Raw genomic sequence first — 26,575 nt, forward strand, 5'->3', positions numbered from 1 at the left:
ACATGAGCATTTGTCTGTGCTCTGTGTTCTGGGGAAAGTGGAAGGAACCAGAAGCTGAGCAGCAAGGCTGTAGAAGAGCCTGAGACGTGGCTATGGACAATACAAAAGTTTCCAAATGACAACTTGGACCTCAGATTACAAGGCCACATCCGTGAACCCTAACTCAGCTCCATGTTTAAAAGTGTACTTGGATCTGTTTACAACACGATGATTTGCACAATTGTACTTCTTTGAAAAAAACTGTCTCCATTACATAATGTTCATGAATTAAAAGCTCTGAGTGACACACTCACCTGCTTCCCAAGCAGCAGAAAAAAAAACTAACCAGTATTTTCCAAGGAGTGATGTGGAGAGCTTTCGTTTGGTAACTAACATATGACACCATCTGACCCCAAGACAGGAACAACCTTCTGTTTCTTACCAGGTGCATGGGTGACACTCAACATTATGGTTTCTCTTACGTGTAAGCCAATACCAGGTCATAGTTCTGTTTTGAGGGGAGTTTCTAGATATTGGGCTCATAAAGTTTGTTTTTCTGGTCACCTAGTTTAACCAAGATATGGACCAAAACAGGGCGTTAAGGTCCGTGTCTAAATAGTCTCTTAACAACCTATAAGACACCAAAAGAATACCCTGAAAACCAAGTAATGAAATATTCATTTGGTTGCTCTATTTAGAAGACATTGTAAAACATATCTTACATTCTCTTTTCATTACTTGTTTTCTAAATGAGTTGCCTACGTGTCCCTGTATTTTATGGATATAGGCAAACACAGTCACACAAATTTATTGTAGCTGACAAAATTTTCACTAAAAAGTATTCAACTAAAATTTTCACTAAAAAGTATTCTTTCCTAAAAGAAAAGAAGGAAGCCTTTAAAAATTTGGCAGGTATTACTCAAAACTATTTCTTTATTAATTCTGATTGCTGATGCTCATAATCCTTAAATATGGGCTATGTGATTTTAAAAATTCATTGGTTCCAATTATTTTCACATGTTCTATTTTCAAGGCTGGTGGTTAACAAGAGCTCACACTTCTTACAATATAAAGTCTTACAGCACAGATGCATATTTTTAGAATGTCTAGAGAAACGGTGATTTTGTGGTGTTTTTCTCTAATATAGAGATTCATTTTTATTACAAGAATATAACTGGGTGATGTTTATTCATTTACGTATCTGCGTAATTTCTCGTTCACATAAATGGAGGTTTTTGTTATAAGACCTTTATTTTTTAATCAATGCAGAAAACCTAAACCAGAAGTGAACTTCATGACACAAAATGTGATAGAATGGAAATGTTTCTTTTATATGAATGGCATGATAACAAGGAAAAAGAGACCGTGATAATATAAAACACAGAAGGCATAAAACCTCACGGCATCTACATAAGACCAAAGAAGATCACTGTTGAGGAATTAGTATATAAGAAAAATGCAAAATATAATAGATGAATTTGTGGTTACACCACATTGCAATTCTGATTCTGGAAAAGCAATAGAGCATGGTCCTTAGGAGCAGGGACTCTGGACCAGATGCCCTGGGCCTGAATAACTGCTCTGCCCTTACGAACCGTGCCATCCCAGATGCGTCCATGGGCGTCTGTGTGCCTACTTTATAATCTGCAATCTGCAGGGGACAGGGAACCCGCCTTATCAGGAGCAGGGTGAGGAATAATGAGTTCACAGATGAAAAAGGCTGGGGTTGGGACAGTGCACACAGTAAGAACTGCAGACATGGGAGCTATGAGCTAGTACGGCAAACTCCAAGTTTGCAATGATTTTCAAAAGGACACTGTAAAAAAGGCTCATTCTTTAAGTAATCTGTAAGAATATGTATATTTTTATGACTCTCAAAGGTCAGCAGAAAGGCCCCTTCCAGAAGACACCAATCTTTTTTAGGGGGAGGATTGGAAGTTTAAAAATACTACGCTAACTGGAGCAGGGGAAGTAGAATGTAAGCCTTAAATGTGAATTTGCACCAGAAAGTTAGGACATGTTTCAGGAATCAAGGAAATTTCTAAATATCATTTAGCTTTCCATTAGACAGATGTCACAGCTGACAAGCTGTACGAAGACTGCTGTAATCAGGTATTTCTGGCTCTTTTTCCTTTCCTATAGCATGCTATTACAATTAGCTTTCTCTCTATTCGAGACTAAACAATAATTCTGGCTTTTGGTTTATTTTCTTTATGATTTCATGGCAGTATTTTATTTTTGTAATGTAATGGAAGTTTTGAACTACAAATCAAGACACCCAGGATCTCAGCAAATAAAGGCTTGGGAATCGTCAAACTGACCTGCGTGCCAATCCTTGATTTGCTTTTTACTAGCTATGTACCCCAATGAATTAATTATATTTTCTGAATATCAGTTTCCTCCTCTGCACAATAGGATGCAATACCCAATGCAGCAGATAACGATCTCACTTGGGTTTGTCAATATCCCTTTTCTTGACCATCTCAGCTAAGGTGTCTCTCCTCCTTTTGCTCTGTCACTTCAACTATTTGTGTTTGTTCTGTATGCTTGTCAATATCTGAATGATATTATCTCTTTATCATGCTAATTCGAGCAATCAGAACAGGGCCTTGAGCTCAGAATGGGCGCTCAGTAAACATTTCTGGATGAATAAATGACTGAACGAATGAATTAATGAACCAACAGCCCCTCCTCTATTCCATATGGTTTCTTTCAGGCTGTCAAACAAGGAGCCCTGGCCCTGTTGACACGCTGTGGGAGAGTAGCCGAAGCTGGCTATCAGTGTGTCCTCCCCCTGGACTCAAGTTTAGAGGTCAGCGTGGGATCCAAACACAATCAAACAGGGTCTTTTCCCAGAAGTTGACATGAATTCTGACAGAAAAAACTCTGTGTCCCTGAGGCCTTAGATTACAAGCCCCTGTGAGCCAGTAGCTGCCAGCAGTCATTTTTTCCATCACATGGAAAGAGTTTACAGGAGAAGGAAGCCAAGAGAGGAGAGCAGAGATGAGAGATGGAAAACACGCTGGTAGAACATTGGCCAAATCCTTGGATTCAATCATACCTGAAAGCAGAACTTTTACTTAAGCTTATGTAAGTATGATTTCTGCCACTTTAATCTCAAAGAGCCCTGAAGTTACCTGCGTTGTAGGGTTGTTTCACCAAGTCAAAAGGAACTTGCATATATAAAGCACATAGTGGGGCTTCTAGCACATGATAAGTATTCAGCCAATGGTAGCTATTATTATTTTAGCCCTCACTAACTGTGTGTTTCGGGGAAACCCTTCACCTTCACGAGGCTTTATTTCTCTCAGCTGAAGATGAAGGACTGGGTTAAGTGTTCCCTAAGGTTGTTACCTCTAAAATTTTATGGCTTTGTGTAATTATGTATATTTTCTCTACATGATTAAAAATGCACCACAGTCAGGAGCCTTTTATCACATTCAATTAAATCAGGTGTTTTACTTAACACTGATTCCTGCTCGACCTCCACAAGTTTATCCAGGAGACAGAACTAAGAACACAGAGAACACACACATTCCAGCGTAGAGGCCATAACACCTTTTCACACTGAAAAAGAAAAGGCCATTTTTACCCCTCGATAAGAGTTAAAAATATGAAACTCGTGCTCGTCGGTGCATTCTCACCCGGGCAAGGCCTCACGTTGCACATGATCATTTCCACGGCGCTCCCTTCACACGGCCGCCCGCCGTGTTGAGCTGACGGATTATTGCAAGTTCTGGTCCTGGTTCGGTTGCCATGTCCACAGCTCCTTGTGCATTCTTCCCACGGGCTCCATTCTGACCAGCTACCGTCCACTGTACCAAGTGAGACATGCCACCGTCAGCTACATTTCAACCGATGCTACGAATACCGGGGCAATCCATGGTTAGGAAACAGAAACGACGCTACGAATACTGGGGCAATCCATAGTTATGAAACAGAAACGAACACGCGCTCATCTGTTGAAAGAAGAGGAGTACCTGGACACAGCTTAGGGTGGCAGTTTCGCATTTCCGAGTCTGAGCCCTGACAAGGCTTCCCGCCGTTGGCCGGGAAGGGGTTGTTGCACAGACGGCTCCTCTTCTGGATGCCTCTCCCACAGGTGGCGCTGCAGGGCCTCCAGGCGGACCACTGGGAAAACCCACCGTGAACTGCAAGGAAAGCATTCTGTTTTGTCTCTGTTTCAGTCAATAAAAAAAATTTGCAAGTCAGGTATCATTTAAGATACGCATTCTGTGTAGGGCTGAATCTGGAACTGCTGAGAAATTGCTTATGGGAGCTCTCCTTCATGGCAAACAATAAACTTGATGCGTGAGAGAAGAACTTAGTGAACCAGAGTTTCTGCCTGGCTCTAATCCTGACTTGCTGGGACATGGCTCCTGGAAGAGCCGGCAGCCAAGAAGTTTACTGAATATACTTTTGACTAAGTCAGGTTTTTTTAAAGCAAAATATACACATTGATTTCGGAGAGTAAATGTCACTATTTTTCAATCCAAAATTCAGTTTGGGAATTTAAAATGATTAACTTGGTACTACTTCTCAATTCTAATCTGTATTCAGTCCCCTCAGTCTGTAAACTGTGATGTGATTTTTTCGTCCCAGCTCCATAATCTAGAAGTACATTAAAGGTGGAGGAGGCCTGGGTTAAGATGCTCAATAATGTGTGCAATTTGAGTTGCCCTGGCTGCTGTTTCAGATGAATATCCGTCTGATCGCACTCACCCTGGACCGTGACTGGTACTCGGACAAGGACAGAACCCATCAAATTTCGTGCAACACATTCATACTCAGATGTGTCTTCCTTCTGAGCAGTAGAGATATACAGTGAGTTGTTGGACAACACTTGAACTCGGTCATCCCAGGGGATCGTGTGCCCTTGGCGGGACCATGTAATGGCTGGATGAGGCTCTCCAGTTGCCTGACAATTCAATATGACTTTGCCCCCGGCATTAATAATAGTTGCTATTGGCTCGAGCGTGATAATAGGAGGACCTGTGGAAAATAGCACATAATGCTTCTTAGTTGTTATGGAGTAATATTAACATTTTCATCAATATTATATAGTAACGTTATTTTAAAATTAGGTTAATTTGTTTATAAAACACTGTAGCTTTTCAACTGCTAAGGTTGTAATGGTCATTAACAGACTTTTCACTGCTCTGTTCTATTTAGTAAATGTCAACAATTTTAAATCCCTAAGCAGATTAGCCTAGAACATGGGCTCTGCCATCACGTTTCTGAATTCAAGTTCGGCTTCTATTCCTCACTACCTCTCTGAGTCTTTACAACTTTAAAAATGGTGCTCATTCAGAGGATTCTTGTTAGACTCTACTGCAGTGATGTAAGAGTAAGCAAGGAATATTATTAGTACTGTTGTTATGATCGCTGTTTTTTAATATGGTAAACGTCTATTTCTTTTCCTTATATAATTTTTTTGTGTGGCAAAGAGTCATTATTAATATATTCTTTCATGAATGGTCATCATTCATTTATTCAGTAAACATATATTGAGAGCCTACCATTTCCCAGGCATTGTGCTAGATGCTGAGGGTACACAGACAACAGATACAACTTCTAGTCTGAAGAAACTCATAGTCTACTAAGACAGACAAGTAACTAATTATTTAGTTGTGTTATTATATACCAATAGAATTGAATAATAGGATAGGCAGAATTCAAGTTAGTACAGAGTAGGTAAATGTGTGGAGACACGGGAACAGAAACAATAGTAACTTAATAAATCACACAAAAACATGTTCCTGGAAATGGAGAGGAAAAGGAAGAGAGTCCAGAATTAAGAAAGTAGGAGTAACAGGACCTTGCCATTGAACGGTGCGAAGTAAAGGGAGAAATTAATGACCACAGGGTTTTGACTCGGGGAATACAGTGTATGTTGGGCAATCGGATAGAACATGAGAGGCAGAACAGATTTGTCGAGGGGGAGTAGGGAATGATGATTTGTATCTGTTTAGAACTGTTGAGCTTGAGGTATCTGTGGGACATCACTGTAGAAGTGTCTAGATGGAGAGTGAATATTCACTTCTGGAGTCCAGAATAAAAATACGGGCTAGACCTACAGGTTTGTGAGTCTCTCATGAGAGGAAGAGAGATGCAGGCGGAAACTATTGCAACATTATGACTTCAGAGATGGAAAGGACAGAGGCCTACACATGGTATGAAGAATAGATCACTGAGGTGGGAAGGAAATCAGAGAAAATGGTATCCTGGAGGCCAAAGGAAGTTTCCAGAAGGAGGGAGGGGTTCATCGTTTCTATGGTGGATGACAGCTGTGTAAGTGAAGTTGTTGGAGAAAACATAAAAGAAGTCGTGTGTAGCTGCCGACAGAACATTGGTCTTTATACAAGTCTATAGCGTCAACAAGGAGTATGAAAGGCTTCATGGAGGATAAGAAGCTCGACTGCATTTTCAAAAACGGTAAGATTATATATAAGAGAAGGGAGCCTATTGGAGAGAAGAAAATAGCGTGGAGATGGATTTAGCTCTGAAAGGATGATTCATTCTGTGGCCTACAAGGTTTTAAATATTTGGTTAAAATCTTCAAAGGAAATCAGAAGGATTTCCATTTAAACAGGTAAGCAAAGGGGAGCTTATATAGTCTTGAAGGGACATGATGGGATGAAGGCAGCGTTTTAGTGGGATTAAATTAAAAGGTAGGATGATTTGCTCAGTGAGAGGGAATAAGTATCAGGTAATTCAGGGTGGTGGCTGCATATTTTAGATTGGGAAGTGTACCTGGAATAATAGAACATAAAACAAAAAATAGAAGTACAATGTATTTTATTGCAACATTAATATGCTAGTATTTTATGTAAAGGTATTACCAACATGTGGTCTTTTCATATGAGTTTGAATCTCAGTGAGAGTCATTAATGCATTTTCCCCATAAATGCCTACATCCGTCTATGCAATTGCCTTCCCACTGATATTCACAGTAACCTCACTCTAGGAATTTCCAGTTCCAGAGCTTTTATTTCTCTCCCCGTGTTCAGATTACATTATATATTCAATAAACTTGCTGAATAAAGTAAATACTTCAGATTAATCATTCAACACTAAATGAAAACAATGGCTAAATGAGCTCATCTGCTCACATTATTATGGTCAAAGGAAGTGTCAAATAAAACTCAAAATCTCAGTTTAGATACCATATTTGAACATTTCCAATTGCACACGAGGCTGTGAGTTAATTCAACAATGAAACGCCTTATGTACGTCTTTCAAGGCTGACTTCATTCCACCAGTCACATAATGGCCAGTTAAATATGATTATTTTATTGAAAAGAAGACATTCTGGTTCTTTAATCTTAATTTTAAACAAATTATATTTTGGCTTCCTTTATATGCCTCACTTATTTACATGAGTTTATTGTCAGAATAGGTAACTGTGCTGATCTAACGCAGCCTGTCTTGAACTGGGTCAGTGCAGCATTCTTCCAGGAGAGATTAGTCATGTGACGTCCTACCTACACTCACCCAAACAAACAGGGGTGAAGTTTTCATAGACATAACATCTATTTGGGAAATGTTGCCTTTTCTATCCTCCTTTGGTTGAGTCAGAACTCACATCGGTATATTAACATTTTTGGAAAGATTCACAATAAAGAAACTTGATACACCTAAGCAGGGCTTGGCACATAGCCAATGCTCTTTGTATATTTAATTAATGTACAAAGAGCATTGGCTTAATCTTTTTTCATCACACTTATCTGGCCATCACACTTAATCTTTTTTCATCACACTTATCTGGCCATCAAACCCTACTTTTTGCCTAATAACATCCCACGAGGTTATCATTGGATAAATAGGCACTTAGCAAGATCATGGAAACAACCTAAGTGTCTGTTGGTAGATGAACAGATAAAGAAAATGTGGTGTATTTATATACATGTGTATCTACATATACACACAATGGAATATTTTTCAGCCCCAACAAAGAAGAAAGTCCTGCCATTTGAGACAACGTGGATGAAATAAACCAGAGACAAATAGTACATGACATCACTTAAATGTGGAATCTTAAAAGAAAAAGTCAAACTCATAGAAACATAGAACAGATGAGTGGTTGCCGGGGGCTGCGGGATGAGGAAACTGGGAAGATGTTTCTTTCAGTTGTAAGCTAGGTAAGTTCTGCGGCACTAATACACACCATGGTGACCACAATTAATAGTACTGTATTGTACACTGGAAATTTGCCAAGTGCATAGATCATTAGTGTTCTCACCCAAAACGAATAATAAATAAAGAAAACCAAACCAAACAGTAGCTGTAAAGTAATGGATGTGTTAATTAACTTCACTGTGGTAATCATGTCACAACACATATGTATATCAACTCATCACACTGTATACTTTAAAGTTTTACAATTTCATTTGCCAAATATACCTCAGTAAAGCTGGAGGAAAAACGCTGTCTCAGATATTTTAAAAACATCTATTCAATGTCAAAGTCTTAAATTTTTTTTCGAATGTTCAAGTCTGATGGAAAAGCAGTTTGGGAAATAGTTGAGAGTGAATGCCAGTCAGCAGCATCTCTCAGAGTGAATGAAGAACATGCAAATTCACCCTGCAAGCCTATTCACAAAATAAGTTGGATGGCCTAAGTCCCCAGCCCCAGCGGTGGTGTCCCTGGGTCAGCCCCTGATGGTTCGGTCCAGCGGGCCCTGCAGCCCTTCCTGTTCCTCTCACTGTGAAGGCTCTGCTCTCTGGGGGCTTACACGGAGGGGCTTCCTGCTGAGCCTGGTGATCCTGCCCAGAGCACACGGGCATTTCAGGGCAACAGTAATCGGCCTGGGGCACTTTGACTTCATTTGCATGTCTTTATTTTTAATATATATTTTTAAAGTGCACAAAATGGCACCTTTGTAAGCACTTCATAAAAACTGTGGTGAACTGTAAGAAGAGCATTCAACTGAACATATCGCAAACACACACACACAAAACCCCGCAGTGAAGCAGCTTGCACTTTGGAACTGCATGTGTCAGATCAGGGAGGGCAGAAGACCTGTGCCCAACTCGGTAACAATGGCTCCAGCAGCAGCAGCAGCAGCAGCAGGACGCTCAAGGAGACACACTCTGAAAGCTGCCACGAATGCCCTTGCTATAAAGTTGAGGAGAAGTACACATCCTTTAGTAGGCAGCATTGCTTAGATCAGGTTTCAACCAGAATTTAGGTAAGCGCTTACTCTGCAGAGTGAGGCTCATGCTGCGCTCCACCACCCCGGCTTCGTTGGCGGCCACACACGTGTAGTCGCCGGCGTCCTCATTCTGCAGGAAAGAGCAGTGTGGGTAGAAGTGTGAGCGTGCGGGGCAGGCCAGGAACTTTGTTTACCTGGTACTAGTTCACACGAAACTTCCTTTTCCGGGAGGCATTTTCACAGAGGTAGGAAAAACCTACATATATTTAATCTCATAAATAGATTAAAAAAGAAGAAGAAGAAAAAGAAATTCCCAGCTTAAATATTTTTTAGAACAGCCTATTAGTGCTCTCTGGGATAATTATTACTAAGAAATCAAAGGCAAAAATAACAATTTTTAATAATCATCTATCCAAAATTACCTTACTAAAGGAAAATGCTGACACTATTCTTACAGTAATTTAAAAAGCATTAAAATAATAAGGAAAATTAATAAATAGAGTCATTTCTAATGGGATTAGTCAATTAAAAAAATAAGCTTAGCCTCTATCTAGAGTTTGAAATTTAGGAAAGTGAAAAGCTAACTTACTGGAAATTATAAAACACATTTGGGAATTAGGATGTAATTCCCAAATTTATACATATGTGGTATAAAAATAAGTGCTATATGAGTTTCGATATGGTGACTAATCAGAGTCATGGATTTTGCTAAAGGTCTTATAAATAAGGGACTTCTGTTTTTTTTTTAAGATTTTATATATTTATTTTTAGAGTGAGGGGAAGGGAAGGAGAAAGAGAGGGAGAGAAACATCAATGCATGGTTGCCTCTTGCATGGCCCCCATTGGGGACCCGGCCCACAACCCAGTCTTGTGCCCTGACTGGGAATCAAACTGGCGACCCTTTGGTGCACATCCCACACTCAGTCCACTGAGCTACACCAGCTAGGGCTGACTTCTGGTCTTGGTAATAAAAACATTAAGTCAGTAAAGGGAAACTGAGCTGCACTATATAGAGGAGTGTGGGAGAGGGAAGATAGACACCAATTTAGATGTTCAATTGGTGGTGCCAATGCATCATCAAAATAGAAATTTCCGAAAGGGAACTATAAATGAACGTTGGAAGAGTTTCAGGGTTGGAGATAGATATTTAGCAATCTAAGACTATATGGCAAAAAAAACTGTATTAGCATTAATGATGGTATTAGAAGTGCCGACAACTACATAAGTGGTAATATTAGTGTAGACAAAGGGGGAAGAGAGATAATGGAGAAAGCTGAGGTAGCTATCATCTCAAAATTTAAGGGACAATCAGCAACATCTGATGTTGAAATCAAACCGGGGAGAATACAAGACTGAGAGTGGTCCACTGGATTAGGTGATTAGATAGTGTATTTTAATTATTTTAATTAATTCAACAATAGGTTAAAAATCACCCATATGCAGTCTAGTTGAGAATCTTTTAGATAAAATATCTCATTCACATGACCCTCAAATAAGCATAACTTAAAGCACCACTCATTTTCCAACTTGAGGTTTTTGGAAAACCTAACAATTATCACCTTAGTGATGAAAACTACCCTATAATTTCTTTGTAAACATCTTTGTAGTTCTTCACTTCCCTGTTGTTCTGAGAGAGTTATCTCCTGGCGCTAAATAATAGGTCAATGATCGGGGACGGCCAAAAATAATTGATTTGAACTAAGAACCCATTGATTCAGATTTCATGTCTTAATTAAAAATGCAAGAGAGACTTTGCCCATCCATGGCACCTGTACAAAGGCATTGACTGACGCGTATAGGGACAATTCCAGTGCGACTTACCACAGTGCCATAAATGGCCAGGGAGCCATTGCCAAGCTGGCGGATTCTGTGGTTGACTTCAATGTCCACCCCCTTTCTGCTCCACTGGATGGTTGGGGCAGGGTCTCCTCTCACCTCACAGTTCAGAATTGCATTTCCACCAAGTGGTTCAATCCAGTTAGAAGGGTAATCGCCTTTGAAGACTGGAGGTTCTGGGAAAAAAACACAGGACAAGTATAAGTAAAAGGAAGCTCTGATCATTTCGTTGTGATTTTGAGCTACTTAGAAAGATAATTTAGTGAAGAAGGGGGGAGCCACTTATAAAACCCAGGAACTTTCCAAAATCAACTGCTCGTGCTGATCTAAGCAGATGATCACACATTATGCCTAATGCCCCCTTTGCTAATTGCTTACCTACTTTGAATTGAATGTTCATAATATTCCATTTCTTATGAATTTACATGTCTGTGAATTAGGACTAAATGGATGACCAAACTGAAGTGACAGTGTGTCACTACATAATAAGGAAGCCGACTACAAACCATTTATTATAAGTAAGCTGTTCATTAGAAATAGAGCACTTTTACCTACCTTTCACATAAACAAATCCAATGGCCTTCACAAAGCCGATGCTGTTCTCTGCGGTGCACACGTAAGTACCTGAATCCTCTTTTGAAACCCTCTCAATGACAAGTTCACTGTGGCCATGGACACTGTCAAAGTGGGCTAGAGAAACAAGTTAGGAGACAACACAGATGCCTCTCAGTAACCTAGGAAAATAGCCGCAGTGGCTCTGAATTTCGCAGGTTAGATTTATGGGTTAGGCAGGGATTGGACCTGGGAGAACAGAGCCTTTCCCACAGACCCCTTCTTCGGAGCTGTTTGCTATGTCTATAGACGCTTGTGTGAAGAACGCAAAACAGCAGAAGGAACAGGAAAAGGGAATCAAAACAAACATTTAAAAATTATTTGAGATGGAAAGTACACCTTTCATCTCAAAGTGTTGCCTAAATCTGGCTCCTAGTGTCTCTGGGTTTCAAAAATCTTTCATTCAGAAATCAAAGGTTTTCCATTTAATTTCTCTCTCCACCACTTTCCCTCCCAATTCACATCAAAACCATGGAAACCTTTTCAGTTGTAATTCAACTGATTTGGCAGGTCACAGGGGTGTCAAAAATACATACACCAGTTAGGTAATGACAACATGATTAAATTTGTAATGATTTAAACTTTTCCATAAGTGGTTACGATATAAATACTGACACAAGAAGTATAATATTTAGAATATATTATAAGGTTAATTCTAAGGCAACTGGCATTAAATAAGTTTCTGACTAGACCAGTCAATATCTAATTATGTGAGGTATTTTTACCTTGCAGGCTTTCCCTATTCAAACTATCTTTTAAGATTTCATACTGCTGAATGTTAAATGAAAAATTAAGCTTTAAAATTTAGATAGCTAAACCAGTACTATACCTTCTGAAAATAGTGCTTAGATATTCTTGCACTTTATTTTTCCTTAGTGATATGTACTATTATTATTAAGGTAATATAGTTGATGAATTCCAGTCATCCACAGATATTTACAACAGAACAACCTCAAGCTTATTACTACTTTTCTAACAAGGTAATTATTGAATGCTAGTTGTGCAGGATTTCAGAACTCAGTTTTGGACAAGTTCTCATTACTGCAACAACGTCTTTCTGCAGATGACAAAGTTTGACAAATAAGGAGCTATTTGTCCTCCCAGCTCCTGGGTTCCAGGCATGAACCACCTCCGTGTGTAGTGCGCATGTCGGCTAGACACTGCTGCACACTCAGTTCACACCATAATAGAGATGAATGCACACGGTGAGAAGCGGAGTTCTCTGACATTGGGAGAACCTGCAGGACTCTAAGCAGGCATGTGATCCACTCATCCATGATGAGGGAGATCCTGTGGGGATCAGTCTAGCTGCCAGTACACACAATACAGTCTTCCCCTGGGGAAGGCAGGTTATTTTCAGGTTTAAAAAAATCTACTTCTATCCTGCAATCCATGATCCTTTCGGAAGAATGACAAGAACATCATATAGCAGGTACACGTTAAAATCCAGGCAAAGGTACACATTTTACAGAACGTAGAGCGATCGGTTCTTCACGTAACTTTCAATCAATTCCCCCAGCTAAAGGAAATGAAGACAGGATCAGAGTTCTTCGTGGGCGTATGTATTCTCTTCCGAAGAATTTCAATGACCAACCTGGGATAATGTTGTTATTGAAGGTCCATGTTAACTTGGGCAATGGAACGCCAGTGGCTTTACAGCTTAACCGCAGCTGTTCTCCTTTATTCAAGGACACGTCTCCAGGAAGTTCGGTAAAAGTGGGGAGAACGTGCACAGTCAGGCTGACAGCGTGCGTGTCTTCGCCTGCGGCATTGTTCGCCACACAGGTGTAGGTGCCAGAGTCCTCCGGCTTAAGAAAGAAAAATCATAGGGCTTACACTTACGGAATCTCACATCGCATTACATACAGCACATGAACTTGCACAGCTTGGTCCCCAAAGGAGGACTCTTACGTAAAGACAGTTGAAATGTCTATCTTGTAACCTGACCCATCTATCTGGCATTCAGCATAATTTAACATGTATAAGAATTTAAACAAAAGCCCTTAGTTTGCAGAACTCTAGTGTTTTACAGGTATAAGAGCTCAGAAAACTGCAGATTCCAAAGTCTGTTAAACTGCTGGAGCACTTCTGCTCTGCACTGTGCAAATATGGAACCAGCAATTCTAAAGACTGGTCGTATCTTCACAGTATAGCTTGCTCTCTGGGTAATGTGACATCACAGATCACCAAATTTTCGAAGGAAATGGCAAGAGCAGGAGCAATGTTACCTGCAATCCTGAAGTTTCACTCTCTAAGCCCATTAGCCAGTTCTTGGTACTCGTGTGACCAGATGCATTGGTGGCACATGAAAAAATTATGACTCTCTTCTCTTTGAAATCATGTCTTCACTTGGCTTCCTGGACACCCCATGGCCCTAGGTTCTTTCCTAGCTCACCTGTTGCTCCTTTTCTAACTCCTGTGGCTGGCTTCCCCTCAACATTACATTTTAGTAATGTAAACTGAGAGCGGGGAGTGGGGGAGGTAGAGAAAGGTGTACGGGTGATAGATGGTGATGGATGGAGACTTGACTTGGGGTGGTGAACACACAATACAGTGTACAGATGGTGTGTTGTAAAACTGTGCACCTGCAAACCGCATAATTTTGTTAACCAGTGTCACCCCAATAAATTCAATAAAAAGAAAAAAAAACAAATTAAGTCCACCAAAATTTAGTGATGAAATTTAGGCATCATAAAGGGTAAAGAGGTGGAGTAAGATACGCACAAATGCTCTGAAATTGATTCACATTTTAATCATGTTTGATGTTAATTTGTTTTTTCCTTTTTTATTGAATTTATTGGGGTCACACTGGTCATTCCTACACATGGACTTCAGTATAACAGAGGCACTTGGAATTTTTTTTCTGAGAAAATAGATTTCCATTAAAATAAAATAACAATTGAAGAAGGAAGCCAGTTATGAGTTCCTATCTGTTTTATACTAGTCGCAGACCCGGGACATATAATGAAATAGGTGTAAAATAAATTTGGTGACTTGAAATGATGAGTGTTTTTCTTTCATTATTAAAAGTTATATTTTCATGTTATTACAAGTAAGAAGATAAATGAACAAGCTGGCTCCATGTGTCTATTCATATCTATTACACTTACCACAACATTTTCCAGAATGAGTTCCCCATAGGGTTCAACAGTGTATTTTCCTAACAAGTTCGCTAAAAGAACATTGTCTTTTTCCCAGCTAATTGCTGGTGTGGGGATTCCATCAGCCACGCATGGAAGGACAGCTTGTGAGTTCTCGCTGACCGTGTAGGAGACGTCCGTGCTTCGGATTCTGGGGGGCACTAATGAGAGTTAAAAATAGATGGTCATTCAGAACGTTGAGCTCCCTAATATCTTTATTCATACTGAAAATTAACACAAAAGAGTCTCTTTTGATGGCAATTTTGCTAGAAAGACTAAAAAATCTATTACGATGTTGATTTGTTACTATAAAAGCAATCGGGATTTTTGATGCTAGCAAGAACTATAATGGATTTGAACTTATTTAGTATGTTTACAGTCAGTCTCTGAGCAAAGGACTTAGAGTGAGGTTGGAAATCTTTACATTTTATTTCACTTCCTGACTTTTCTTGCTTGAGTTTCTTCTCCTTTTGCAGTGAAGTACAACAAACAAACATACAAGAACAACAAAAACCAAAAGCACTTTTATGGCTGTATAACTGCTGGATTTGTATCACAGACATATTGTGAGAACAAACTATTAAGAGGCACTAGCTCAAACACTAAAACACTACCCTGTACTGAGTAGCACAAAGTGCTAAAGAAAAATAATTCATTGCAGTACTTCCCACGTGTTACAACAAATGCAAGTTAAAAGCAGGTCAGGACACTTAATTCAGTTTTTATACTGTCACAGAGGACTTTTTATAGTGATTTCATTACTGTGCTCATTGTGATACCAAATAGTTCCTGTGCCTCAGTTGTTCTGAACTAGAATTTAGGCAATAAAGGTAAATTGGATGAGTCGGCATACTAAAAAATACCTTAGCGCATGTAAAACTAAGACATTCTATGGAAAACCCTTTAAAGTTTTCAGAATATTTGGCTCGAAAGGTAAAAACACCTTCCCTCCCAAAACAATGAACTTTGGAATCATTAAAATGTATTAGTGAGAAATGCATCAACTTGAACACATTTTTAAAAGTGACAGGGACACAACTGCTTTCAGCAAAAATAAAGCTATGTATAAACTCCAATTTTTCATCCTTTTCATGATGATATGAGTAAATATACAAACATATGATTGAGTATATGTCTAAACATTACAGATAATATGAAAAACATAAAAACCTATTTTGCTTAATAGTGCATCATAAATATTCAATTCACTTTTATTAAACTACCCTGTATTTTTATTATCTCTTTTATGCTGGTTTCCTTAGTGTTGCCACTTCTGTTAGTTGTTACAGAGTTCCAACATTAGTATATTCACTGCGATTCATTCTTTTTCAAAATAAAAAATTGAAGGCTATGCCATTATATTGGAATTTAGCTTTGGCCATACACCATACATTTTGATATGTACTGTCCTTATTTTTATGATTTTCTACGGAATCTGAAAATAAGGAACATAAAACATTCTTTGACATGACTGTTGGTTAGACTGGTATTTGTTCATTTGCCTGCGGTTGGGGTTTTGGCATTGAAAGATCATTACACGTTTCTAGCTTTACTGCATTGCAGGCACGAATTGTGGCATTTTTTAAAAAATCATAGTGATTTCTTTGTTGTTTAGCATTTGGTCTATTTTGGTAAATTTTCTACAACTACATGAGAAAAAAGGAGTATTATTTATTTATTAGTCCTTTATTAAGAAACTCATGTGTATTAATTAATTCAACTATATTAACTGAAAGCAGGTATAAATCAGGAAAGAAATTTAGAAAATGCACACATGGCAATTTTTTGGCTAAATAATTCATTTATCCATTAGAAGTGATTTCATTGAACTTTTACTGTAACTATTATGTTGTAGGAAATTCAAATATAGCTGAAACATAAAAATAGCTTTCACGGATTTTTGAAAAAAGTGGACACTCATCATTAAAACAAGAGTAATAGTGTTATTACTAAAACTAATATTACTAGTACTAACAATACTACTGAAACCAGTAGTTAGAAACAATTTGATTTGCTTATTGTTTCCTACCACTGATATGAATAGTTATTCTATCTTTAGTTTTTCAATATACATTACCAACTAAAATATTTCCATGCTGATCTTTAGATATTTTGTTAGAGAAAGGTATATAAAGGCATATAAAGAAAAGAAAGGTATTTTTTTCTGTTATAAAAATATACATGTACCTTATGATCTCACCTTTAAATGGAACCTAATCAACAAAATAAACAAGCAAGTAAAATATAATGAGAGACACTGAAATTAAGAACAATCTGACAGTAACCAGAGGGGAGGTGAGAGGGATAATGGGGGGAGGGTTTTCAGGAACAACTATAAAGGACACAGGGACGAAACCAAGGTGGGACGGAAGCAGGGGAGGGAAGTGGGGATGGCTGGGGTGGGGGGGAGGGGTGGGGGGTAAATGCAGACAACTGTACTTGAACAACAATAAAATAATTTAAAAAATAAATGTAAATATTTTGCTACTTTAAAATAATGAACCAAAAAGATCTCTAATGCTCATCAAGTTCACACTGCATTTATAATGCGGGCCATGGTGATTAGTTTTGAGCCAAGATGACTTTCAACTTGAGAAGTAAAGCAGAGAGTCACAAACACAAACAGACTTTTCATAAGCCAAAGTATAGATCCCAATAATCACAGTATGAGGGGATTATTGGCAACACCATAATTATCCTGGCTGTATTAATTAAATCTCTCTTTCTCACTCACATGTGCTCACGCACAAATAAAGAATGCCCACCGAAAACAGATTTGAAGGGCAAGTGTACCTACACCATACGCGTGCATGCGCGCACACACACACACCATATTTTGAATTGCTGGTTTTGCATGGTTTTGATTTCCACCAGATGTCTTCTTAGCAGTCTTTTCTCTTTGCCATGGTAATGCAGCAGATTGAACTAATTTACGAGAAACCACCTACCATGGACAGTGAGCTTGGTGCTGGAGCTGCGTGATCCTGCCACGTTGGCCGCCGTGCACGTGTACTGGCCGGCGTCCTCGGGCTGAGCGAATGCTATCTGCAGAGCCCCAGAGCTGAGGATGCGCTGGCGAACTGATTCCACAACTGTGTGGCCGTCTTTGTGCCATGTAATGTCAGGTGGCGGGAGGCCATCTGCCTCACATGGTAGCGTGATGGGCTTATCCACGGCGATGATGTGTTCCTTTGGATGGGGGCTGATGACTGGAGGAACTAAAAGACACAACGTTCAAATTTCATCTCAAAGGCATGAATGTGCCATTTATACACCACAGTACTGCTCCAGCGAAGTGAAGTCGCGTGGATAAGAAGCAAAATCCTGACTTTAGCCTGTCATCATCAAAGGGGCCACTACAGTTGGCTTTCATGAGTTCATTTCAGAAAATTATTCTCTATAGACTTAATGAGTTAAACAATAATCAATTTTAAATAAGGCTATGCACAGCCCTGGCTGCTGTGGCTCAGTGGACTGAGCAATGGCCTGAGAACCAAAGGGTCACTGGTTCGATTCCTGGTTGGGGCACATGCCTGGGTTGCAGGCTAGGTCCCCAGTAGGGGGAGGGTGAGAGGCAACCACACACTGATGTTTCTCTCTCTTCTTCCCTTCCCCCTCTCTAAAAAAAATAAAATATATATTTTTAAAAGGCCATAAATATATTCCCAAATGACTGCATATGCAGAGAATTTAGACTGTGTTGATAAAGTCACTTTCTTTAACATATATGTATTGTGTGATTCCCTTTAGCTACTTAAACTTTCAAACTAGATCCCTTCAAAGTTTGTAAATTATTTAACTTTACTCATGCATTCTCTGCAGTGTTTAGTGTGGTATCTCATATATAGTGGCCATATGTAGTGAAGTATTGTTTGAATGAATGACCAAATAAATGAATGGATCATGGGAAAAATTATGTAGATGAAAATCTTCCCACTTCTTCAGAAAAACTGTGGAAGGGCTTACGACAAGGATTTTTCTTCCTAGTGTTTCCAAGAGGTTGATTACCACTTAGGTACTGGCCTGGATATTCTATGGAGACTTAAAGACATATTCAGTAAGTATGAGAGAACAACCAACGAAAAGCACACGAGAAAGGAGAGGATGACACACTCCCTTAAGTCCAGCGACAGTGACAAGCTGTAGAAACAACCGCCATGGTAAAAATACCCCTTTAAGTGTGTGGGTGCAAAAAAATCCTCTGAAACATCTACCACCCATTTAAAAACGCTTGAGAGACAAGGCCAACACTATTCATTGTTGCCACATGCTGACCAAGAAATGAAACCAGAAACAAGAGATCTCTGAGAACTCCACTCTTCCAAGAAATGCCCTGCACATGGCAAGTCCTGGGGAACTCGAGCTATCAGCTATGTCTCTACAGGCTGTGGAGAGATGGTCAACTATGTAGAGACCAAATCTTGGGGCACACTAGCGGTGATGAGTAAAACAGAACCACCGAGTTGTGGGAAAACATGACTAAGCATGTTGAAATGATCTATACCAGCCAAAATGATCTGGTTGAATTTGTGCTTGCAATTACATGCTGTACCTACAAGGAGAGGTTGTATTCAGAATTTTTCGTGTCTCCAGAGCGTGCAATTATCTCTGGTTGCTTTTAGGATGTTGAAATGCTATTAGTTGTTTAATGTGCTTCTTTGCCCCATAATTACTCGTATCAATAATTTTAAACAATTAGTGAAAATAAAAAGGCCCCTCAAATCTGGAACTGTTCTTTTCCATGACCTGTATGTTGCTAAAACCAACAAGTCTTTCTTGGTCCTTATCCTGCTTGACCTCTCACGGGCATTCAAAAAAATCAGTCCACACACTTCTTGACACACTCTCTTCTCCCAGCCTCCACCTAGTTTTTCTTCCACATCTTTGCCCTCTCCTTTGTTTTTTCCAGTGTTCTCCCCTTTCTTAAGGTCCTAAACAATGCAGTGTCCCAGGGCTTTCTCTTTAGCTCTTTTCTATCCAAATTCTCCACCAGACTTGTGAGTTAAAACACACTGATTACTTCCTAATTTATGTTTTAGACTATCCTTCTCCCATGAGCCCTGAATTCATAAATATTCAACTGTTTTTCAACATCTCCACTAGGATTTCTAACAGTTTCCCACATTTAACATGATTAAACGCAAACCACGGTCTCCCTCCTCTGAAACCGGCTCCTCCTCTTTCACTCCCTGTGGCACTATCGTCTGCTCACTCACTCAAGCCCAAAGCCCAGGAAACATTAATTCTTCTGTTTTCCTAACCTCCCAGATCTGATTTATCAGCAATCATGGCAATTACGCCTCCAAAAGTATTCTGAACCCACACCTTTTTTCATTAACTCTTGCAACTCAAATGCCTCCCCCCACTCCTGGTCAGACCGAATACCCTGTCTAGATGAATTTAATAGTTCTTCCAGCTCTAGTCCTGCCTGTTCTCGAAGCTGTTACCCATGTAGCAGCACAAGAAATTGTCCTAAACTCAAATCAGAGTCTTGGTTAAATAAAGGCTTCCCGCTGTGTAGGGGATGAAATCGAACCTTCTGATGGTCGTTCTCCATGGGCTGGCCCTGCCTTGTTTTCTGATAGTTCCTCACAGTTTGCCCTCCTTCCTGTCACTCATCACTCATCACTGTCTGGCCACACTGGCAGGCTTCCTTCCTTCCTCTCTCCTGCCTTTGGGCATTGCACGAGCTGTCCCCTTTCCCTTGGAGACTCTGCCGCCTTCACGTGCCTGAGCTCATCAGCCAAGCCTCCGCTTATATGGGGCCATTTCAGAGAAGCTACTTTAACCGCGAAAGTGGTCCCCACATTTCCCCATTACTTTCTGCCTCAGCCTTTTCCCTGCTCTGCCTAGCATATATCAGAATTTATAATTATTTCATTTACTTGGCAGTTCAGTTTTTTTCCTTTTTTATATTATAAGGAAAGAATTATGTCTGTAATATGCAATGTATTTCTACTTACTATCCCAATAAATATGTGTTGAAGAATACAAAGAAATTAGATTTACAATCTGCAGGTAAGTGAGTTTTATCAGAGTCATTAATTCACCGTAAGAACATCACACTATAAGGAAATTCAAAACCAGCTAATGCAAATTCAGTCACTCAGAACCCATGTTAGTGCATTTCTTCATTTAAACAGCAATGCATAAGACATAAAAATTATATGAAAATAATATCAGTTAAATGTGAAAACCCCCCCACGTTGTCTTGGGAACAATTTTTCCCATTAAGTTGGTTTAACTGCAATTATGATTTGTTTTTTTAAAGTCGATATTACAATGTAATATTTCATAATGTATTCAGAGTAGCATTATGGAGAGAATGGTTTTAAAAATCACCTGAAATATGAGCTACAGTGACATGGAGTTCCAAAGGGAGGCTCAGAGAAGTTCAGAATATGATGAGTTTTCTTATTGCAAACAATGCAAGAACCCCTCCTCCTGAAACATTACATTTTCCTCTTCCCTCATAAGTGTCACACAAAAACAATAACTCGATATAAACTAAGAATGTTGAGAACTCTTTTAGATACATGAATGGTGGTATTCACTGTTACAAGCGCCTTTGCAGGGAAGACATAGAGGTTTGGTGTTTGGGTACCTTGAACATTTAGCTTGATTTTGCCCAAGGCCGTGCCAGCCGGACTCTGAGCCACGCACATGTAAATGCCAGCATCTTCTCTGGTGGCTCTGGAGATCTGCAAGCCGCCACTGGGAAGGACTACATGGCTTCTGCCTACATCACAGCAACAAAAGCAGAGCGAGAGGAATTTTTATTTTCATTAACGAAATCACACCAACTTCTGCATTGGAAAGCACCATAGAGCCATGATTTTCTTGACAGAAACAGGGGTAGGTACCTGATGTGAGGACATTGATGCCTTCTTTTTGCCACGTGATGAGAGGACTGGGTGTCCCTGTTGCTTCACATGGTAACAAAATGGGGTTGTTTAGAATGACGTCTAGTTCAGTCGGCTGAGGCTGAATGGCCGGAGGCTCTAGAAGAACCAGTCAACAGAAATAAGCAATGGCAGACAAGTCTCCAGCAGCCATGAGGTTAAACGTGCCCACATTCAGAATTCCGAGACGGGAGTGATCTGACTGTCCCAGGAAAAAGTGGGTATTGGCCATATGACACTTTTTGAGTCTTGCTACGATAGCCAGTTTCCACGAGAAGACCAGAAGCAGAAACAGATCGTAACAATTCAAGAAGAAAAATAATCTGGGAGTTGTTCTGTGGGGTTTGCTGTCTGCGGGTTGTCCTTAGTTTACTGAAGACTGTCTACCAGGCTTGCTTATCCTCGACAGAGTACTGGGGTTCAGAGTTCTAGGCAGCACCACATTCCAAGAATAAACATGACACAATGAAACACAAACATCACATGAACTTTTCAATGAGAAAACAGTCTTCCATACCCTGGACACGAAGGGTCACATGTCGATGGGCAGAGCCAGCCGCGTTCCTGGCGACACACGTGTATCTTCCGGCGTGGCTTAGTTCAGTGGCAAGTATTTCAATTGCCCCTGAAGAGAAAAAAAGTTTTCATGCCTAGTGCAACTCTGTTTCTCTGGATGGATAAACTAGTCGTTCTGACTTTTGTGTCTGCACCCTCATAGCACAGCGGTGCTTGGCTTATATTCACACTTGTGCCCCTTGATGAGTCCAGCAAAGGACTTTTAAAACCATTATTAGCAGCTTCCTCGAAGCAACATGTACACACCATAACATTCAGCTATTTCGTTGTGCGACTACCTCCAAATCTAGTTTTATAATATTTGCATTTCCCTAAAAGAAATCTCAACCCATTTGAGTCGATCCTCACTCCCAGGCCCAGCCCCGGCAATTGTTAGTCTACTTTCGGTCTTTATGTATTTGACTTCCAGAACATTTCATACAGATGGGATCCCATAAGTCTTTTGTGTCTGACATCTTTCTCCGTGAGCACAGTGTCTGAGTTTCATCTGTTCTAGCATGTGTCAGTGCTTTTGTTCCACTTTACTGCTAAATGGAATTCCATTGCATGGATCATACACGTTTTGTTTATCCATTCACCAGATGATGGCCAATTGAACTGTCTCTATTTTTTGTCTATTATGGATTATACTGTATGAACATTTGCATACAAGTTTTGTGTGAACATATGTTTTCATTTCTAAGAGCAGAGAGCTAGGCACGGAGTTGCTGGGTCACGTGGTAACTCTGTGAAACATTTTCTTAGCATAATCCTTTGTGCCGAAAGGTAGTTAATATATATTTTATGATTTTAATTGCTACCAATTTATACAGGTTTCTGAGAAAGCAAAAATACTTTGTTTTGAAAGCCAAGTTCCATCTTGCAAACTAATCTTCCATATTTCCCTTCTATTGAGGAAATAAGCAAACTCTTTTAAAATAATATGCATACACTCATAAAGCCCCAGGGTATTAGTTGTTACATTAGTTTATCTCTATGTACCTCCCCAGGGCAGGATGAGTTTTCAGAAACACCAATGTGAATTACCTAGAGTTTCATACAGATAAATTTTTTTCCTTTTATTAAATTTTCCATATTTTTATAATTGATGGCTACCACCACAAAAAGTCATCCATCATAGCACTTACCACCCAGCCTTACCTGCTAAATTATACATTGAAAGCGAGAGCCTTGTCCTAGTTTTTTATCAGCTGAAACTTAGTGGAATATTTTAGGCACGGAATGCTTGTTAATAAGTAGACATTCTGTTTGGCCAATGGAAGAAATGCAGTCTACTCAAAGTCAACCACTGAACTTGTTAAACCTTAGTCTTCGTAAATATGCAACTAAAATTCCAGTGATCATGCTCATTCTATTCAGATCAGTCTTAGATATTGTTATTTTGTTTCCAGACATTTTCTCTCCTCTATTCCCTAGTTCCCCTTCCCATTCTAATTGCTTTTTTTCCCAGCTGCCTATGATCAGACATGCAGACATATATTATTCTTTTGTTTTGGTGGAAAAAAAGCCAGGTGAGGCCATCCATTCACAGTTAATCCAATCAACAGATGTGTGAGCAGTGGGCTGGGTCTTACCTGAGGGCTGAATTCTATAGCCATCCCCCCTGGGAAGCAGCCTTATACCATTTTTCATCCAGTGGATGGAGGGAAATGGAACCCCTGAAGCAGTGCAGGTAATTACGGTCGGGGAGTGTTTGGTGACTAGGAAGTCCGTAGGCTCATCCGCTATGGAAGGTGGAACTAAAACAACAATAACAACACAAAAAATAGAAAAAACTCCATGTTTGCAAATCCTCATTATACATCTTTCTCCTTCTACACAGAAAGTAAATATTAAGTCAGAGAAGAGGGAAGCCCTCTCGTGAGGCTGGAATGGCGAAATGATGTCAGGGTAACGCCCATCACATCCTAAGCCAGTCTACCTTGGACGGTGAGATCCACGGTCTTCCTGTCCTCTCCAGCCTCGTTTGTCACGGTGCACTCGTACGTTGCAGTGTCATCCACAGCAGGAGAAATGATTACCAGTGAGCCTGAAGAAAGGAGCCTGGAGGAAAGATTTTTAAGCAATGAGATACTAGGTATGAGTTTCCATAAGGTTTCCAGTTGGTACAGTTGGGTACCATGCTGTGAACAGAGGGAAATGGAACTCCTTCCTCATGTTGAAATGAGTATCATTTCTCCGATACTTCAGTTATCGGGCTTTACGTTTATGAGGCAGTGGGCTAATGGGGCATCAACTTTGACATTTACAGGAGGCGGTGGGTAGGAGGAGTGTCTGAAGAGAAATCTTGCATTTTCTGAATGCTTGTAGCATTGACAGAAGAGAAATAATTTGATTGAATAGGGACATATATGACATGTTTTTTTTAAAACTCTAGGACATTGTACATTTTTCACATAGCATGTACTTTCAAGTTACTCAACTCCAATACCAAAAGATTCAAAGGGTAAAAAAGAGAAGGAAGCGATGGCATTTCAAGTGAAACACTACTAGCTTCCCATTTCCTGGTGTGTTCAAGTTGATTTTTGTCAAAGTAGATCTTTTCAAAGAGAACATTTCTTTCAGGGACGACTGCAAATCCTTTGACAAGAGAACTCTCTGTTAACTTAATTGAGATACAAAAAATGATGTCCCTCTAAAACATCAGAAATCCCTAGTGACATGAAATAAACATTTAAAAAGCATACACTGCCACATTAAGGGGTATAGTAGTAAAGCCAGAAAAATGCAAAAAATTGCAGAAAATGCAGTTTTTCCTTTCCATACACACTGCCAAATAACTAAGTTGTGCTTCAAGGTGTAAAATTCGATTGTATTGTTTTTACAGAATAGTTCTTCTTTTGTACCAAGTGATGTTATCATTCTTTGTCTTTATAAACTTCTAAAAAGTGCTAAGAAAAAGCAGAACAGAAATCTAACCCTATAGACTTCACTAACAGTCATCCACAGGGCTTCTGGATAGAAAACTTGCATCTACGAATCAGAAAAAGATTTTAGGTTGGAAAACTAATTCCATATAAAGAAAAAATAAATATTTCTACACACTAGCTAATTTTTCAAACTTTACACGTTATTTGTTGTCTCCATCGTTAAACTATTAATTATTTTTAGCAAATGTTTCTGTAAATATTGAATAGTAGGTGAATTTTCCATTGAAGCGTTTCTCACCTGTAGGAATTCTGATTTTGATCCACATGAAGAAGATGCCCATCTTTCCTCCAGCTGACTGCTGGTTTTGGTATTCCGGTAGCCTCGCAAGCCAGAGTCGTTTGAACATTTACCGTTACAGTGATGTTGGCGGGACCCAGAGCAATAGAAGGAGGAACTGAAACAGTCACCAAATAAGAGGGAAATACATTCAGTAAAGCGAACGCCAATCTGAAGTATTTCTGCCTAAGCGAGATTCACCACTGGTAACGTGCCTCACAGTTACAAGAATGATACGGTGCTGTGAATGTAAATGGTGTCGTGCGGTTGCTATTTATAATAAAGAGAAAAGCTGGGTCGTGCCTGCTCATAATACAGTGTGATACATTTAAGGAGCCTTGGGCGTCAAGGTTGTTATGACCCTCCTGGTTTAGGCTATCAAAGGACACGTGACCCGAAGGTTGGATGCTGTTCGTAGAAGTGTATTTACCATGGACTTGTAAATCTATCCGCCTGCGGTCGGTCCCGGCGACATTGGTGGCCATGCACAAATACCGCCCGGTGTCGGTGACGTGTGCGGACTGGATGCGAAGGAACCCGTTTTCCAAGATGGAGTACCTACGAGAAAGGTCACAGTGAGGTCCCTCAAACGAGCCCTTTTCTGATTCTTCACGTTTTGACTGAGAGCACTTTTAAAGACTTTGGTGAATCCATTTGCAGTGTTTTTCCTGCTTCAGAAATGTACACTATCCTGGTGGGGGAAGGGGTCTCCGGTGAAGCTGCCCAGCAGATGGGCGTGCGATCTTGGAAGGATTACACCATTATGGTTTGGGTATGACTTTCAACAATTATGCTTTTAAAAATACTAGATTTTAATTTTCATATTAAGGTGAAGAGACGAATTCTAATATAACAAGAACAAAACAAAAGCGATGGAAAAAAAGACTTCATGATTGATATTTCCGTTCCTACAGCGTTCTGCACCCCTTTTCAGAACTGTTACCTCGTGTGATTGCCAGAGAGAACGGCTCCGTCCTTTCTCCACGTTATCCTCGGGGCTGGCACGCCTTCGGCAAAGCATTCCAGTACAGTTGACTTGTTTAAGTGAATGACGAGACTCTGGGGGCCACTCCTGATGTTTGGGGGAACTGTACGAGAGATGCACGTGGACAACTTCATTTCTGCTAATAACACACCCTGCACTAAGGCTTTGAAGCGGTAATACAAGA

At 39.8% G+C, this 26,575-nt stretch overlaps 1 protein-coding gene across 6 annotated transcripts in view; it reads right to left on the minus strand.

Annotated features, from left to right (window-relative positions):
• HMCN1 (hemicentin 1) overlaps positions 1–26,575 on the minus strand; it is a 397,788-nt gene that overhangs the window by 34,446 nt on the left and 336,767 nt on the right. For all 6 annotated transcript variants that reach the window (XM_036015314.1, XM_028530624.2, XM_036015317.1 and 3 more), the window contains 17 exons: positions 26,350–26,494; positions 25,837–25,964; positions 25,368–25,524; positions 24,121–24,242; positions 23,774–23,938; positions 22,141–22,248; positions 21,585–21,722; positions 21,326–21,460; positions 17,670–17,939; positions 14,692–14,882; positions 13,176–13,389; positions 11,525–11,659; positions 10,955–11,145; positions 9,182–9,263; positions 4,702–4,971; positions 3,960–4,130; positions 3,624–3,794 (listed from right to left, as the gene is read on the minus strand). In XM_036015314.1, the coding sequence (XP_035871207.1) occupies positions 3,624–3,794; positions 3,960–4,130; positions 4,702–4,971; positions 9,182–9,263; positions 10,955–11,145; positions 11,525–11,659; positions 13,176–13,389; positions 14,692–14,882; positions 17,670–17,939; positions 21,326–21,460; positions 21,585–21,722; positions 22,141–22,248; positions 23,774–23,938; positions 24,121–24,242; positions 25,368–25,524; positions 25,837–25,964; positions 26,350–26,494 (2,793 nt within the window). The remainder of the gene's footprint in view (positions 1–3,623; positions 3,795–3,959; positions 4,131–4,701; positions 4,972–9,181; positions 9,264–10,954; positions 11,146–11,524; positions 11,660–13,175; positions 13,390–14,691; positions 14,883–17,669; positions 17,940–21,325; positions 21,461–21,584; positions 21,723–22,140; positions 22,249–23,773; positions 23,939–24,120; positions 24,243–25,367; positions 25,525–25,836; positions 25,965–26,349; positions 26,495–26,575) is intronic.

This window comes from Phyllostomus discolor, chromosome 14, assembly GCF_004126475.2.
Source record: "Phyllostomus discolor isolate MPI-MPIP mPhyDis1 chromosome 14, mPhyDis1.pri.v3, whole genome shotgun sequence".
In the NCBI taxonomy this organism is placed as follows: domain Eukaryota; kingdom Metazoa; phylum Chordata; class Mammalia; order Chiroptera; family Phyllostomidae; genus Phyllostomus; species Phyllostomus discolor.